Raw genomic sequence first — 15,701 nt, 5'->3', positions numbered from 1 at the left:
AAAAATTCTCAAAACTGGACATGATTAATCTGTTATGATTTGATATTCCCCCCCCCTTAGATAAGGTATAAGACTACTGATATCCTGATACTGGGAAAGAAAATTCTCTCTTCTCTTTTCTTAATATAATAATAAGTAGAACTAAATTTCCCAGCAAAGTACTAACCTACGACTTTCACGCAGGATGAGCACTCCAGGTTGTTGGCGTTTTCCACAGTCACTGTGTACGTCCCTGCGTCGGAGTCATCTGCATCATTGATGGTCAGGGCCCGCATCAAGCCAATGATGCTGGGCACAATTTTGCCGGGTTTCTCCACCACAATCTTGCCATCCTTCCTCCAGACCACATCACGTTCTTTATTTAACTCGCAGCTCAAGTACAATGGCTGTCCTTTGACCACTGTGACTTCCTCTTCAAGCGTTTTTACAAAACGCACAGGAAGTTCTGTGGAGAATTGTGGTATTAAGAATCTGCAGAGACTTTTTAATACGTACAATATTTTCAATGAAATAAAACTTGGAAATAAGAGGTTTTGTCTAAAATGACAGTAAAAGTTGCTATTGAGGTTTACTGTGTTAAAGTTTAATACAGACCATATTCATAAGACTGGAAATTACCTTCGACAATCAGTTTCGCAGTGGAGGTCTTTTCCTTATTTCCCAGACGTAAAACACAGGTGTATTCGCCAGCATCAGAAAGCTGAACATCAATGATATGCAGCTTTCTGTCTTTCCCATCAGCGATGAATCTGTGCTTTGGGCTCTCACGGATATTGCTACCATCTTTCATCCAGCTTGTAACTGCAGTGGAGGGGGAGACTAAACACTCAAAGATTGCAGAAGAGCCAACGGACTCTGCTTCAGTCAAAACAATGTCTTTGATTTCTTTCACAAACTTCAGTGGCACAGCCTTCAGCTGGTAGGTGAACGGAGCTTCGGCAGGCGGTTTCTCTCCACCACTTCCTGGTCTTAACTTTTTCCTTTCAGCTTCTATTGGTGAAGGAGTCTTTTTGGCTACACCTAATTCAAAATAAAATTAAAAGTTGAATTAGCATTTCCATAAGGGTCAGAAAGTGCATATCTGGCTGTCTGCTGGATGAAACCAGTGATAGAGTGACCAGAAGACAAGAAGACTAGGCAACTGAAAGGTCAATTGAAGTTATCCTGCTTTCTTTCAGAAAGAAAATGAGGTGGCATAAGGAATCCAAGAATAATAAACGCTCTTCGTTTTCTCAAGTTTTAAAGCCAAATATATAATGTCCAGATTAGCGTCTAAGTATTTTATCTGTCATGTATAAATATCATGTATATGAAGAATGAAACTAGGAACTTATAGGGTTTATTATGCTAAAGTATATATTTTATATATGTATTACCCACTTGAATACTATTAGAGGTATATTAGTTGCAATATCAGAAGACATACTAGTTTTTGCAGAATCAATTAGAAGTCATAAAGATTGATGTAAAGTTTGAATTTTTTCCCCCTCGTACAGAAAGTTTCCCTTGAATGTAAAGTTTCCCAGAGCGAAAGGTTACAACTCAGGTACAGGGAAATGAATCTTACCTGTGATGGGAACTTTTGGCTTGGCAGCCTCCTCTTTCGGTGCTTTGGCTTCTGAAATAAAAATAAAACTCAGCATTTAAACAATTTTCAGACTTATTTCATGCTTAGTAGTAAACCACGTGGGATGAGTCATGCTCTTTATTATAAATCGTAATGCATAAAGAAAAAGTTAGATTTATAGGACTTCCATGGACAATATTTGGATATTTCCAAGAAGGCATATTCTGAGAATGATGTGACCAAGCTAAATTGCCAATGTTTTTAGGATTAAAAGATTACTTTCAGCAAGTAATTCTTCTCCCATTTCTGGAAGGCTTACTCTTTCCGTGTGAAAAAGAGTTTTATTCTTGCCTAGCTATGTAAAGTATTTTATATGTTTATGTATGTGCTGGTTGTGTGAACCAAGGAAATACGTTTTTGTCAACAAGGAATCAATGTAGGCAAAAGGGAAATGACCCAGAAGTTACTAAAGGGCTTTCTTTATTAAGTTGGGCAGATAAATCCGGAGAAGACTAAAGAAAAAGAAAGGGTCTATGTTCTACAAATGCATGGATTCCTTTGAAGATTTACCTTAATTAGACAATGAACTAAGGCAGAACCAAGACAGTTCCTACACTTAGAGTTTAATTCAGTTCACTTAGGGGCAGTATAAACTGTAGAATCAATTCCCTAGTGTCAGGCTCTGGGGATGTGAGAAAAGCTGTAGTTTTACACATACTTAATCATCTCAATGGCAGTTATCGTCTTTTTCTGAACTAATTAAAGTTATCACATAGAAGTCATAAAAGCTTAAAAGAATAATGCCCAAACCACAAATATCAGTGACAAAATATGTTAATATAAATATTAAAATTAAACTGCAGCCAGAAGAACATAGTATATTGTCTCATGTTATTAAACACAATAAAAACCCAAATATTTCTATAGGGCTTACTATGTACCAAGCACTGTGCTAAGTGTTTTGCATATATTTAATCCTCACAATAATCCTAGTAGGTAGTTATAGTTATTATTCTGATTTTACAGACTAGGAAATTAAAATTTAAAGAGATGAAGGAAGTAGCCAAATATCAAATAGTTAGGACGTGTATTTATCAATGATCAATACATGTCAAATCATTTTTGGTTTTGAGATTATCACCTAAGTGATGAACTACTAATAGTTCATGTACAATAATAAGTATTTTGTTTGTACCTGAGATAGCTGTATCACTGAGTTAGTACGTTTAAGAAAATTATTATTGATCTAAATTCTTATATAGATTTAAAGGCTGAACTATGCAGTCCTGTTTTTTTTTTCTGTTCATTGTGGTAAAATATACCTAACATAAAATTTGCCATTTTAACCATAAAATGTACCATTTTAACCATTTTTAATGCAACTTAATTCAGTTGCATTAAGTACATTCACAATATTATGCAACTATCAACACTATCCATTTCCAGAACTTTTTCATTATCCCAAAATGCAATCTTTTTAAAAAATGAGAAATGATTCCTGCAGGGCACATGGGAAATTTGAATCTCCATGGGATTCCTATATGTATGTCCTTAGAGAGTATCTGTACATCTTAATTTTCATCAGCACTGAACATATGCATTACTTAATCTCGAAAGCATATAAAGAAATGGTGTTTTGCAGGAATGTACATTTCAATTGAAACACAATAGGCAGCCATGGGTGAGAGATTATGTTGCTATAGATTAGCAGATGAAGAAAATTTAATTGAGAATTTATATAAGCTCCCACAATTGAAATGATGCCTATGTTTCAACAAAAAGAGAGCTTGATTTTTAATGAAGTTTTTATTAAGCCATCAAAACAAACAAGCAAAAAGAAAACCACAGAATAAGTACCTGCTTTCTCTCCAGCGACTGGCACCGTCACTGGGGCAGCGATAGGGGCTGGTGTGGGCTCCAAAGGAGGTGGTTTGATTATTTTCACTTCTGTAGAAAGATGTCCATTGCATTAATGTATCCTTTGTCACTTCCTAAAACATCATTTGGTGGCCTATTTGCCTTCTCTGATGTAACTTTAAAATCTCCTAATAACTGGTTTTTCAGAGAACAATATATTCTAACTATAATAAAATCTATATACAATATAATAATATATTTGAATATATGTAACATATTATATTAAATAAAATATAGCATTATAATCTAATAATACATTGGGACATTAGAAATCATTTGATGCATGCGGACTTTACTCCCTTTTTCTTATTAGCTACACATTAATTGTGTGAAACATGAAGGAATATGCTGTCGACATTGAGGATAAGCTTGCTTACCTGGTTCAGGCTTTGGTTTTGGTTCAGGTGCAGTGAGAGGTATTGCTGGCTTAATTTCAGGCACTAAAACAATTCACAGTAATAAGCAGATTATCACAGTATTTTTGAAGTTTTTCACAAAGTCAAACCAAAATTGGGCATGTTTAACATATCTTGGAAGGTATTAGAACTTGTACACATATAGTCACCAAATCAAATACTCCAAGTTTATTTTGCATTTTAAACAAAATACTTAGAAAATATAGTAAGGCAGTTTTACTGGTTCTAATGTTGTTTTTCATCTCATTGCCCATAAATACAATTGTTTTAGTTTTTAAAACTTAGTAATTTGGGCTTCCCTGGTGGCGCAGTGGTTGAGAGTCCGCCTGCCGATGCAGGGGACATGGGTTCGTGCCCCGGTCCGGGAAGATCCCACATGCCGCGGAGCGGCTGGGCCCGTGAGCCATGGCCGCTGAGCCTGCGCGTCCAGAGCCTGTGCTCCGCGACGGAAGAGGCCACAACAGTGAGAGGCCCGCGTACCGCAAAAAAAAATATTTAACAAATGGGTGGACGTGAGGCAATTGCACATGAGAGTGAAATGGTAAAGAAAATTAAGCTGGATGAGATGAGCGATCAAGGTCATGTGTTCAAATCTTAATGCCAGTGTAATGATATTTTAATTGATGCATATTTGTATTTTTAGAGACAACTAAGAAAATGCCAGAAAGTTTGTACCTTTTGCTGGTTCAGGAACTTTCCTTTCCCTTTTGGTAACAGTAGCTGGAGGTGCTTCAACCTCTTCAACAGCTTTTGGAGGTGGTTCTGGCACTTTAAGATAATAAGATGATTTTCTAGCGTTATTTTAGGATTTGAATCCTTTGAAATCAACTGATCTGAAATAATCAGATCAAACTTTTTGCAAAAGCTCTATTGATGGCTTAAAAAAACCCTTATATTCTATCAATTAATTTCTATTTTCTCTTCTTGACTCTGCTTCAATTTATTTTTCTTTCTTTTATTTCACCTATACTTGCCTCCCAACTCCATTATCTCTCCCTTTCTAAATCGCTTCAAAATATTTCCAAATATATACTCTTTGTGACTAGGCGAATGATAAAAATCAGCCCCCTTAAAAGCCCCCAAATTTTATGAAACATTTCTGACACCTTCCCATGAAGTCATTTTGCAGCCAACTTGATTACTTCACAACTGTTTCTACTGGAAAACTTAAGTGACAAAATAATAATAATAATAAAGTTCAGGGAAATGCATGAATATATTTGAGTACTATAAAAATATTTAAACAGAAAGCAGACAATGGAAAACACGGACTATGTGACAGATGAAATATGAAGCTACATTTATATTTAAATCCATTTATGTTTACAAGGTAAACTTTTTGTTAAATGTCCATTTTGTTAAAAGATAATTTCACAAATTGTTACTGAGATTCCTACCTGCAGGTTTTTTAATTTTTTCTACTTCTTTACGTTCTTCTTTAGGTTCTTCTTCAGGTCTCTTTCTTAGAACTTAAAAGACAAAAATATTTATATGTAAACCAAGACAAACAAATGAAGATGTTGAATACATTTGACAAATGCAAATAATGTACAAAGCAAGGAAAGTGAAAAGCATGCAACCTAGTGCACCGGGGAACTTGGTATTTACACTAAAAATGCTTAAAAAAAAATCAAAGGTTGTTACGTTAATTAAAACAACACTCAGAGTCACTTTATATCTATGTAGATAGTCTGTTCAGAGTTAAATCCCTGGTAGAAATGACCCAAACACAAAATGAATAATTTGAATAGCAACAAATTCTAATCACAATCCAATGCCATAATTTAATGAGAAAAGAAGCATTTAAGTAAGTATAAAGTTTACTGAAGTGGAGTTGGCCAAAGAAATGTAGCCTAGAAATAAGTAATTGTATGTGAAGAAAATGTTAGAATTTGATTCTTCATTCAAATATCTTGTTTCTAATTCTTTAATATTTTATAAGTCAAAAAAAGTTCAGGTTTTAGAAAATGTTATTTATTAGTTGTGGTAATCCTGTGTTAACACTTTTTAAAACTGAATGCTGAGTTTAGGCTTAAATAGTTTGGTGTAATTTAGAGTATTTAAGAGGTTTAGTGTATTTTACTATATAATTTGATTATGAAAATGGCAGCTACGGTCATTAGTTTAGAATATTATCAATTTAGTCATGTCTATTAATGTTGTAAATTTCAAGATACTCTGCTCACAAAATTTGTCTTCCTTTAAAAAGATGGAAATGATTACATTTAATTTTCAATACAACTACAAATGAATTTTGATAAATTGGGAATCTAATTTAAAAGAAAACCAAAGGACAGAAACATTTTGTAAGCTTTCAAGTCTTTTGTGTGTGTATTTGAAGCTGATATAACAGTTGAAAAATACTATACCGCTTTTGAGAACAGCTTCTTCCTTTGGTTGAGGTTTAGGTTCAGGAAGTAATTTGCGAACTTTCTTTTCACCTCCAAGCACTTAAAAGAATATGATTTAAATTTTGAAGTGAATTCATATAAAAAGTAAATTTCAACAAGAAAAATGTCTCTTTCAAAACTAGTAACTACTGTATAAGTAATAATTTTTGTTACATATAAATATCACAGAATTTGAAAGCAAAGAGTACACTTCAAGTTGTTTCCTCTGCAAACGTCTATATAACCTTGTGATGAAATTCAGTTGCATTAACTACAGGCAAATATATTCATTCATCTTAAAAGTGTCTATATTGACTTTATGAATCTTTCATCAAATACAAGGTTCTTGACAGCATCTTTGCCCCAATCTGCAATTGTAGATTGCCCAAATCTACTCTGATATCTCTCCGACCATCAACTATAGTAGGTGTTAGTGACATTATTCAATCTTCTCCACTGATGAGAGAAGAAACCAAAAGTATCTGGAGTTTGATAAGTTTCTTAAGAAGCATCCTTTCTTAAGGTCCCCTTTTTGAACTAATACTAACCTGAAATTATAGAACTATAGAATTTGAAAGCTGGTGTTAGAGCTTATTTTTAATGAATAAGAAAATGTTCTTGAATTTAAACTAAAACGGACCCAAGGAATTCCAAATTAATCCCATCTTTAGTGAATATCAAGCATGGCAGATGATACTATATACAGCAGCCTCCTATTACTACTGTAGCCCTAATGGTTTTGAATGGGAAAAAAGAGAAACACTTACTGATTACTGAACCATTTTACCTCTCTACTAATGTCAATTAAAATCTAATTTAGGGCTTCCCTGGTGGCACAGTGGTTGAGAGTCCGCCTGCCGATGCAGGGGACACGGGTTCGTGCCCCGGTCCGGGAAGATCCCACATGCTGCGGAGCGGCTGGGCCCGTGAGCCATGGCCGCTGAGCCTGAGCATCCGGAGCCTGTGCTCCGCAACGGGAGAGGCCACAACAGCTAGAGGCCCCCGTACCGCGAAAAAAAAAAAAATTCTAATTTAAAGCATTATTTATTGGTATCATGTAACATTATATTTGCTCACACACCTACAATCTGAATTCTTAGCTATTTCTAAATTTCCCATTTGGTGCTTTAAAAAAGACATTTGCAATTCATTAAAAAGTTTCTGTTTTATGTGAAAACACAGCCATGCCTGTCTCTTACTTCAAATTTTAAACATGCAGAAGGGAAATATGTAAATATTTCACTTTAAATAATGACTTTTTTCTGTCAAGTACTGATATTTTAAGTAAAATTTCACAGTTAAACATTAAATTTTTTTATCCATGATAAATTGTGCTGGCCTTTGATGCTATTTTCAAGTTACCAATATTCGTAATGTAAACCATTTTCGTTGATCAAACTGGAGATGCCCATGCATTTAATTAACATAAGTTGGAATGGCATAATATCCTTTTCTTATTTAATGGATATAGTGAAAATATATCTTTGTTTTTCCATATTACTATTTTATTTTTAAGATCTTACTGACATATGAGACTCAGGTGTAGAACACACCACTGTAGTTATTACTTTTAAAGTCATTATATGTCATTACATGTCATTTTAATATTTGCGTGGCTTTGTAATAATCCTTTACTGGTTAACATCCATAGTAATATTATTTTGTAATCTCCATTTTATAAATCAGGAAATATACATTCAGATGGGTGATTTTTACAAAATTCCAGAGTGAAACAAGAACAGATTCAACTTATGAGTCTGGATGTGTTAATTAAACAGAACACTGGTTACCCACCATACTTACTGGAAAAGTTCACAATTTTAATTTTAATAGATGTTTTATGATTCATTTATTTTTCTTTAGGGTCTAAGTTTAGATAGGGAAAAATATTGTTTAAAGAGAAATAAATTTTGAAAAAATGACCTGCAGTGATAATGAAACTTCCCTACAACATGAGATCTGTACACCTGAAAGAATGTCTTGGAGTCCATGAGAAAAAAGAGACAGGAGAGCCACAAGGAAATCCCTATGAATCATCTTAATAGTATAGAAGGAAAACAGGACTTATTTTTAGTGCTTATAACACTGGCTAAAATATTGTTGTTCAGGTGAAATCGCAAAGCATTTTAATCTAAGACATGTCCTGATATTAATGTCAGCTAACCAGTAAAATTTAATATTTTTGAGTTTAGGAAAATGCAAGGAGACATATGTAGATGAGACAAAGAAAAAAACATCTACTCAGGAATGTATGAAATTGATGGGAGACAAAGAAAGCAATACTCATGAACCAGGACAATAAAAGCTACAAAAATACAAGAAATCAATGAGACTACTCTGATTATTTTAAAAAAGGAAAGAAGAAGAACATTCTAGAAAGCAGGAAGAGTAAGGAGTCCGATGAAGGGATACTGCATATGAGTGTTTTCTAGACTGTGAAATACCTTTCAGAGGTGTAAGCTCCACTGCTTCCAGAACCTCAGGTTTTTCAGGAATTTTCTTCTTTGAAATAGCTTTAAAGAAGATGATCTTACTTTCATTATTTGTTTATTTAGTCTTATCTGAAGCAAATGATTAAATACGTGCTCTAAGAATCAAAACCAGGCTTTGCTTATAACTCAAAAGCATTAATAACAGCCAAGAACAGCCACTGAAGAACATACAAGAAGCGTTCAAACCATGAAAACAGATTGCAGTTTTACTCCAAACTTGAGTAGTAAGTTAAAGTCTGGCTGAGAAGGAAGATAATTTTTGTTCTTTGCAGGAGGAGGAAATCTTCCTTTGCATATAAATTTTACATGAAGGGAAATGTATTTAAGTGTGTGTCCTCATGGAATATATTAACCAACAGATATGTAGCCTTTTAAGAAGTGATCAATTTTTCTATGTCTGATTAAAAATGCCAGAAGCTTCCCCTACAGGTCAAGAGGGTTGTAGAGAGGCAAGAAAGAAGTCTTACCATGGAAAATTCTGGCTTTGTGTACATGTGTAGGTGAGTATGGGAAAATTGCTCACCTAAGATTATATCTAGATTATTTTAGATTGGGAAATCTCATGAAATCTCATGACACCACAAATAAGACAACATTTTGTTGAAATAAAAAGAATAATATGATTTTGCTAGTTTACTTCAGCTTTTAAAGATGCTATTTAAAAAATTAAGTAATGTTGAATCAATTCAAAGAGAAACCTAAATGCAAAGAGAAAGAAAGGAAGTTTAACAATGGGAAGAGATGCTGGATATCAAATGTATCCATAATCGCTCTTTCTAGATATGGTGAGGACAACCACGGAACACAATTGGGTTTTTATTAAGTTGCAAAAAAAAAAAAAAATGGGGAAGCAGTGCCAGAGCGTTCATATACCTTCCTTTCATGGTTTATGAACACATCAGCTATTGGATGCCACAAATATATTATCTATAGTATATTTTAAAGCATATGTCATTCTTTAAGAACAAAGTTTTGGCTTTTGTATAAATTTGCTACTGCAAAATTTAAAATATCTTGCAGAATTTTCTTCTACATTCCACATGCACAAGATCCCAAAGATATGCAGAGCAACCACGCTTTGAAATCAGAAAATCCTTTCACCCCACTCTGCATGAGAAAGTTAGTTGGACAGCCCCTGGATTGAGATGGCCAGGATGAAGCTAACAATGGTGTACTTTCTGACTCTTGGGGCAGCAGGCATGGCCCAACAAGGCACCCAGGGCAGCATAAAACACAGGTCTCTATGGAATTCCCACAGATTGATCATGTCCGAAAGTACATATTTTAAAAATACATTTCTTGCAAGCAACACTTCAGATGTCTGGATAGAAGTTTGGAGCAGGTTAATAAAACTTTGGAAGTGGCATTTTATACCTTTAAGCTGGAACATTTTCTCCTTCAGGTCTTCCTTAGGTGGAGCTGGAGGAGGAGCTGGGGGCTTTGGTTTGGGTTTTGGTTTCTCAATAACTTTCTTTTCAGGTTCAGGTTCTTAAAAGAGTATTTCAGGAGTATTAGTATAGGAATATGTTAATTGGTATGTGGATATACAGTATATTCAGTAGAAATTTTGGTATATTTATGAAGTAAAAAGTTTGCTTTTTTGGATACATATTATTGGTATCCAACATAAAATGTAAAAGTGTCCAGCATAAAATATAAGAATATCAACACTGTACATAGATAATGAGAAATACGGCACAGGCACTAATAAAAACAACAAAGGAAGCATCCATATAAGCCACATTGATGTGAAATAAATAGTACAAATGACATGAATACATAAGACTGAGATGCACATTTAAAACAGAATATCTTACATACAGGTGCAAAGAGACGTACTGTACATGTAGAACAACGCAAAACACATATGTATCAGATGAAGAATATGGTGATGAAGACTTAAGCCCAATTAACTGAATACCTTGTACTGGTATTTCTTCAGGCTGTGGTTCAGGTTCAGGTTCTTCAGGCTTAACATACTTTTCAATTTCACGTTCTTTAAAGAATGGTGACAAAGGATAAGAGACTGTAATATAAAGTTCTTCACAAAGACTCATAGAAATTTCACATAGATGCAAAGATGACAGTCACAAAAACAAAAATACACAAATTCACTTACATAGAAAAAGAGGTAAGATTTCTATTTTCTTATACTCAAGCTTTCTACTGACTATCTGATGCATGTTGATGGCAAATGAGATGACTTTTAATATCTGACGTTGGGTTATCATTTGAGGATCCAATACAATTATTCCAGTGTTGTCTCAGTAAACTGTATCTTTTAGAATTATAATTACCATCAAGAATAATCAAAGATTCTACTTCAAAAGAAGTATAATGATTCGAAAAACAAAGCAGTCAAACATGTGCTAGAATGCTTTTATATAAAATTTCAAGAAGGAATGTTACCCTATAAATACTTTTGTATTTCTAACAGGAGTTTTCAAGAGATTTAAAAAAAATTATATTTATATAATATATATCTACCTTCAACAGGGGGAGTCACTTTTCTACCAATGGTTATGGATGCTCTTTCTTCATATATTATTTCCTCAGGAGACTCTTCAACTTAAAAAACAGTGTTTTATATTTTAGACTGAATTCAGAATAGAATACTGCAACTGCTAAGTTTCAATATATCAACTTAGTTACACATTATAACATATTCTTCAGAAGACTTCAAAAATACCAATAATTTCACTACATAAGACAGACAACAGATAAATACAAATGATCCATCTACAACCAAAGCAAGATGATGAAGACAACTGTCATCTTTCCAAGATTTATAGAGCAGTCATGTACCTTGGACGGGTGGAGCTTCTGGTTCTTCAGGGGTAGGAACTGACACTTTCTCTTCTGTGATGACTTCCTTGGGAACTTCAGGCACTTTAAAGATATTGATTTTGTTTACTATTAAGAATTTAGAAGGTGTATAAGATACTGCAAAGAGCAGGCGAAGAATACATGGGAAAGTACTTCGTCTTATAAGACTGTGGGGAAACTGGCTTTGGAGGCAAGGCACCCTTTTTTATAAATGAGTCTTGGCAGCCTTCTTCATTTATTTCTCTTCCTCTGTGTACCCTTAAGTGTAGATGTTCTCCACTGGTCTACTTTGATGCTTTGAAAAATTGGCTCTACATTCTTTGAGCAATCACTCCTGCACTCTCAACTCTTATTTCCGTGGTGATAACTTCTAGATCTACATCTCCAGCCCTGATCTCCTTCCTAAGTTCCAGATGCATGTTCCCAACTTCCATACTTGAAAAGTGAACAATATATTTACTGTCTTCTTTCTAATATTAATTTAGTTTGGGGACCCAATGAACCATCCTCATGGCTTAGCTTCAACCCTTACAATCATCTTGGGCTCCTCTATTTCCCTAATTGCTTTGAGAATAGACACCAACTCAATCTCCACCTCTCTTAAATCCAATCTCCTTTTCCATCTCTATCACCACTGATCTTGTCCAATTTTTGAAGACCTTAAGTAACTGCAGTGGCTCTTTTCTATTATCATCCTTTTCTAAGAGTTTGAACTGCGGCCGGTTATCTGAAGCCCAACTCCTTTTAATTTATACACCGCTGAAGCTTCCTATTGCCCACAGACTAAAGTACATGCCTTATACTGGCATTCAAAGAACTCCAAAATATGACTGTCATCTTTATATCCAGCCTTATCTCTCAGGATAGGCTGGATTTCTCCTACTTGTCTGTCTCATTTTCTCTCTTTGTCTTCATTATTTCCCCCTTTTTTTTCTGTAAAATTTGTTTTTGCATATACTTATACTTCAGTAATTTTTGCTCTAAGAACTACTATTAAGATGTGCAGACAGCATTCAGAGAAATACATATTTTTTTCTTCATGGTAGGTACCTTTTTTTCGCTGGACTTCTGGTTTTTTGGTAACAGGCACAGGTTCCTTCTTTACCGGAACAAGTTTCTTGGGCAGCTCAGACACTTTGAAGATATTAGTTTTATTTTTAAAAGAATATTTAAAGACATTGAAAAAAATGTTAAGAATAAAGAAACTATAATTAACAGAGCAGCATTAAAATTAATGAAAGCAAAATAAGGACATTTTTGTCCCTAACAATGAAGACAACTTATTGGATTCCACTTTAAGATATCAGAGTACTTTAAAAAAAATTATGATGTCAATGATTATGTGAATACCTTTAACTTCTGGTGTTTCTGGCTTCTTAACAGTTGGGACTTTCTTCACTGGGACAACTTTCTTTGCCATCTCAGGTACTTTAAAGATATTAGTAGCGTTTAATAATATAAAATTGCAAGATGCAATATGTACACATAAACTTGACAAGTCTGTTCAGCACTGTAACATACAGATGACAGTTCAACACATAATACAGCACAATACAAAATAAGGAAAGAATGTCAAGTTTTAGACAGCACACAAAAATGAAGTAAATATTTATTTTACTGTAAGTACCTTTAGGTGGTGGAGGTTCTGCTTTTTTGATGACAGGAACTTTCTTCTCTGGAACAATCTTCTTGGCCTCTTCAGGCACTTGAAAGATAGGAATTTCTTTTAGAGTCAGATGATTACAATGAAAAGTTTAATGCTATGAATAAATAAAAAAGATCACACATTTCTTTGCTATGCACATTGTTAAACTCTGTAGGACAAAAGTTTTATGTGTGCAATTGACTTTTGTTCTCGCCAATGAGGTCAAATGTTAAGGAAGGAGACAGAAGACAGATTTTACCTTAAATAAGATATATAATAGACATAAAAATCAAATGATGTATTTTCCCATTCAATGAATCCTGTCTTGTACCTGCCGGAGGTGGGGCTTCTGGTTCCTTCTCTTCTGCAACAGGAACTGGCTCTTCCTCTTCAGGAGCAATTTCTACAGGTTCTTCATATACTTGAAAGATATAGTTAATTTTAGTTGAATGTGTGGAACAATATTCTAAAATGCATAAAATGCAACACACAATAAATAGTCATCTTGATTTCTTCCCTTGTTTCTATTAATATCGTTTCTTGTTTTTGTTAAGATGAAATCCATCTTGTTTGACTGATTTCTGTTTCTATTGATTTGAATGCTTGAAAAGCCCTTTTGGTGTTTAATGTTATTCATAGTCATTAGTTTTCCTGTCCTACTTTGTGTGCGTTAGAGAAGCTTTGTTGAAACACCTTATGATGGCCAGTGTAGATACCGCTGACTGATGACTCAAAATAGATTTGAGATTGGAGCTAATTAAGAATAGTGAAGTAAGACAAATAATTAAAGGACAGAAAATGACCAAGAGATACTGAATTAGAAAAGAAGAGGAACAAGGCTTAAATTAAAAACAGTCATAAGTGGTAAGCTCATAAATGGCATTACCTATACCTTCTGGAGGAGGGGACTCTACTTTCTCGGGAACAGGGACGACTGGTTTCTCTTCTAAGACAGGTTTCTTTGGTACCTCTGGCACTTAAAAGATATGAGTTGGTTTTACTTCTGGGTAGTTGAGAAGTACATGAAATTTATACCATATCTAGTTCACATCTAGTTCAAATAACCCAAGGAGAGATCCAAGAACAAAATTCACAATTAGGCCAGTGATCTGTTCTTGGATCCACATAGTGGGAAGACAATGTAGCCCATTAAGATTAACAAAACCATGTTAGTAAACTCTTCTAATACTTATAACAGATGTACCAGTTTTTTTTTTTTTTAGTGATGCTATTTAAAAACATTTAAAGCACTAAGCATCCAGTATAGTAGGTTTGTAGTTTTTAATATAAGATGTTTGACAAACAAAAGGGTTTCCTATAGTAAGTGACTTTTGAGACCAAGAGTGAGTACTTTTCTACAGAATCTCATTAGTAACATGTACCTTTAGCTGGTGGGACTTCGGGCTTTTTGGGAACAGCTACTTTCTTTTCTGGAAGGACTTCTTTTGGAACTTCAGGCACTTAAAAGATATTAGTATTTTAACATTATGAAGAATCACTTGTAAATGCTCATCACATTTACACAGAGCAAAACACTTTTCAAGAGATAAAGGCTGTATCCACCTCCATGAAACAGTGGACGGTTACGAGTACCTTTAGCAGGTGGGACTTCTGGTTTTTTGGGAACCACTGGAGGCACTTTCTTTTCAGGAACAACTTCCTTGGGCACCTCGGGCACTTTAAAAGACATTAGTAGTTATTAGCTCATAGTTTCAATGACATATGGAAATCATTAAGCAGAGCAGCAGAACATAGCTTTTTAACGACAGACATTTTTCTGTAGGAAGCAGTGGCAGTGGGAAATACCTTTCACTGGTGGTGGTTCAGGTTTCTTGGCAATGACGGCAGGTGGTTTCTTTTCTGGGACAGGTTTCTTAGGTGGCACGGTCACTAAAGATATTAGAATTTATGTTTTAGAATCAGTGAAGAAGAGTGAGAAACAAGAGAAAAGCCCATAATGCCCAGAAGTTTTGTGACAAGAAGAGCTAAGATTGGCAAAGGCAACCTAGCAGCTGGCCAGTACCTTTTGGAGGAGGAACAGGCTCTGGCTCTTCCACGACTTCAGCTGGAGGCTCTTCTGGGGCAGTTTCCTCAGGCTCCTCATGCACTTTAAAGACACAAGCTCATTTTAATGCTAGAATTGACTAAAGTATATGAAATATTTTGCAAAAAGATTTTTACAGCACTAAGAAGAGAGTTTTTCTTTTTAAAAATACTGGTTTGGAGAGTTTCATGATTACCTGCTGGGGGAGGACTTTCCGGTTTGGGAGGAATAGCTTCAGGCACCTTCTTTTCTGGGACAGCTGCCTTTGGCACCTCGGGTACTTTAAAGAGATTAGTATTTTCATGATTAGCCAGAGTAAAGACAAACAGACAGTGTCAAACATAGCAACATGGAGGTGGCTACCTTTGGCTGGTGGGACTTCTGGCTTTTTAGGAGGCATCACA

At 34.7% G+C, this 15,701-nt stretch overlaps 1 protein-coding gene across 1 annotated transcript in view; it reads right to left on the bottom strand.

The window, feature by feature from the left end:
• The window catches only part of TTN (titin), a 277,274-nt gene that overhangs the window by 111,672 nt on the left and 149,901 nt on the right, over window positions 1–15,701 (bottom strand). The window contains exons 159-176 of the mRNA XM_027126990.1: window positions 15,494–15,577; window positions 15,277–15,360; window positions 15,060–15,143; window positions 14,847–14,930; window positions 14,636–14,713; window positions 14,146–14,229; window positions 13,585–13,674; window positions 13,236–13,313; window positions 10,157–10,270; window positions 8,735–8,803; window positions 6,270–6,350; window positions 5,298–5,369; window positions 4,576–4,668; window positions 3,862–3,924; window positions 3,425–3,514; window positions 1,568–1,618; window positions 619–1,020; window positions 167–445 (exon numbers count right to left, since the gene is read on the bottom strand). Coding sequence (XP_026982791.1) covers window positions 167–445; window positions 619–1,020; window positions 1,568–1,618; window positions 3,425–3,514; window positions 3,862–3,924; window positions 4,576–4,668; window positions 5,298–5,369; window positions 6,270–6,350; window positions 8,735–8,803; window positions 10,157–10,270; window positions 13,236–13,313; window positions 13,585–13,674; window positions 14,146–14,229; window positions 14,636–14,713; window positions 14,847–14,930; window positions 15,060–15,143; window positions 15,277–15,360; window positions 15,494–15,577 — 1,980 coding nt within the window. The remainder of the gene's footprint in view (window positions 1–166; window positions 446–618; window positions 1,021–1,567; window positions 1,619–3,424; window positions 3,515–3,861; window positions 3,925–4,575; window positions 4,669–5,297; window positions 5,370–6,269; window positions 6,351–8,734; window positions 8,804–10,156; window positions 10,271–13,235; window positions 13,314–13,584; window positions 13,675–14,145; window positions 14,230–14,635; window positions 14,714–14,846; window positions 14,931–15,059; window positions 15,144–15,276; window positions 15,361–15,493; window positions 15,578–15,701) is intronic.

The sequence above is a fragment of the Aethalodelphis obliquidens genome, unplaced genomic scaffold (assembly GCF_003676395.1).
Source record: "Aethalodelphis obliquidens isolate GAN/ISIS:26980383/991018 unplaced genomic scaffold, ASM367639v1 scaffold2, whole genome shotgun sequence".
Lineage (NCBI taxonomy): Eukaryota > Metazoa > Chordata > Mammalia > Artiodactyla > Delphinidae > Aethalodelphis > Aethalodelphis obliquidens.
The sequence above is the reverse complement of the archived record's forward strand: the minus strand, read 5'-3'. Positions and strand labels throughout refer to the sequence as shown.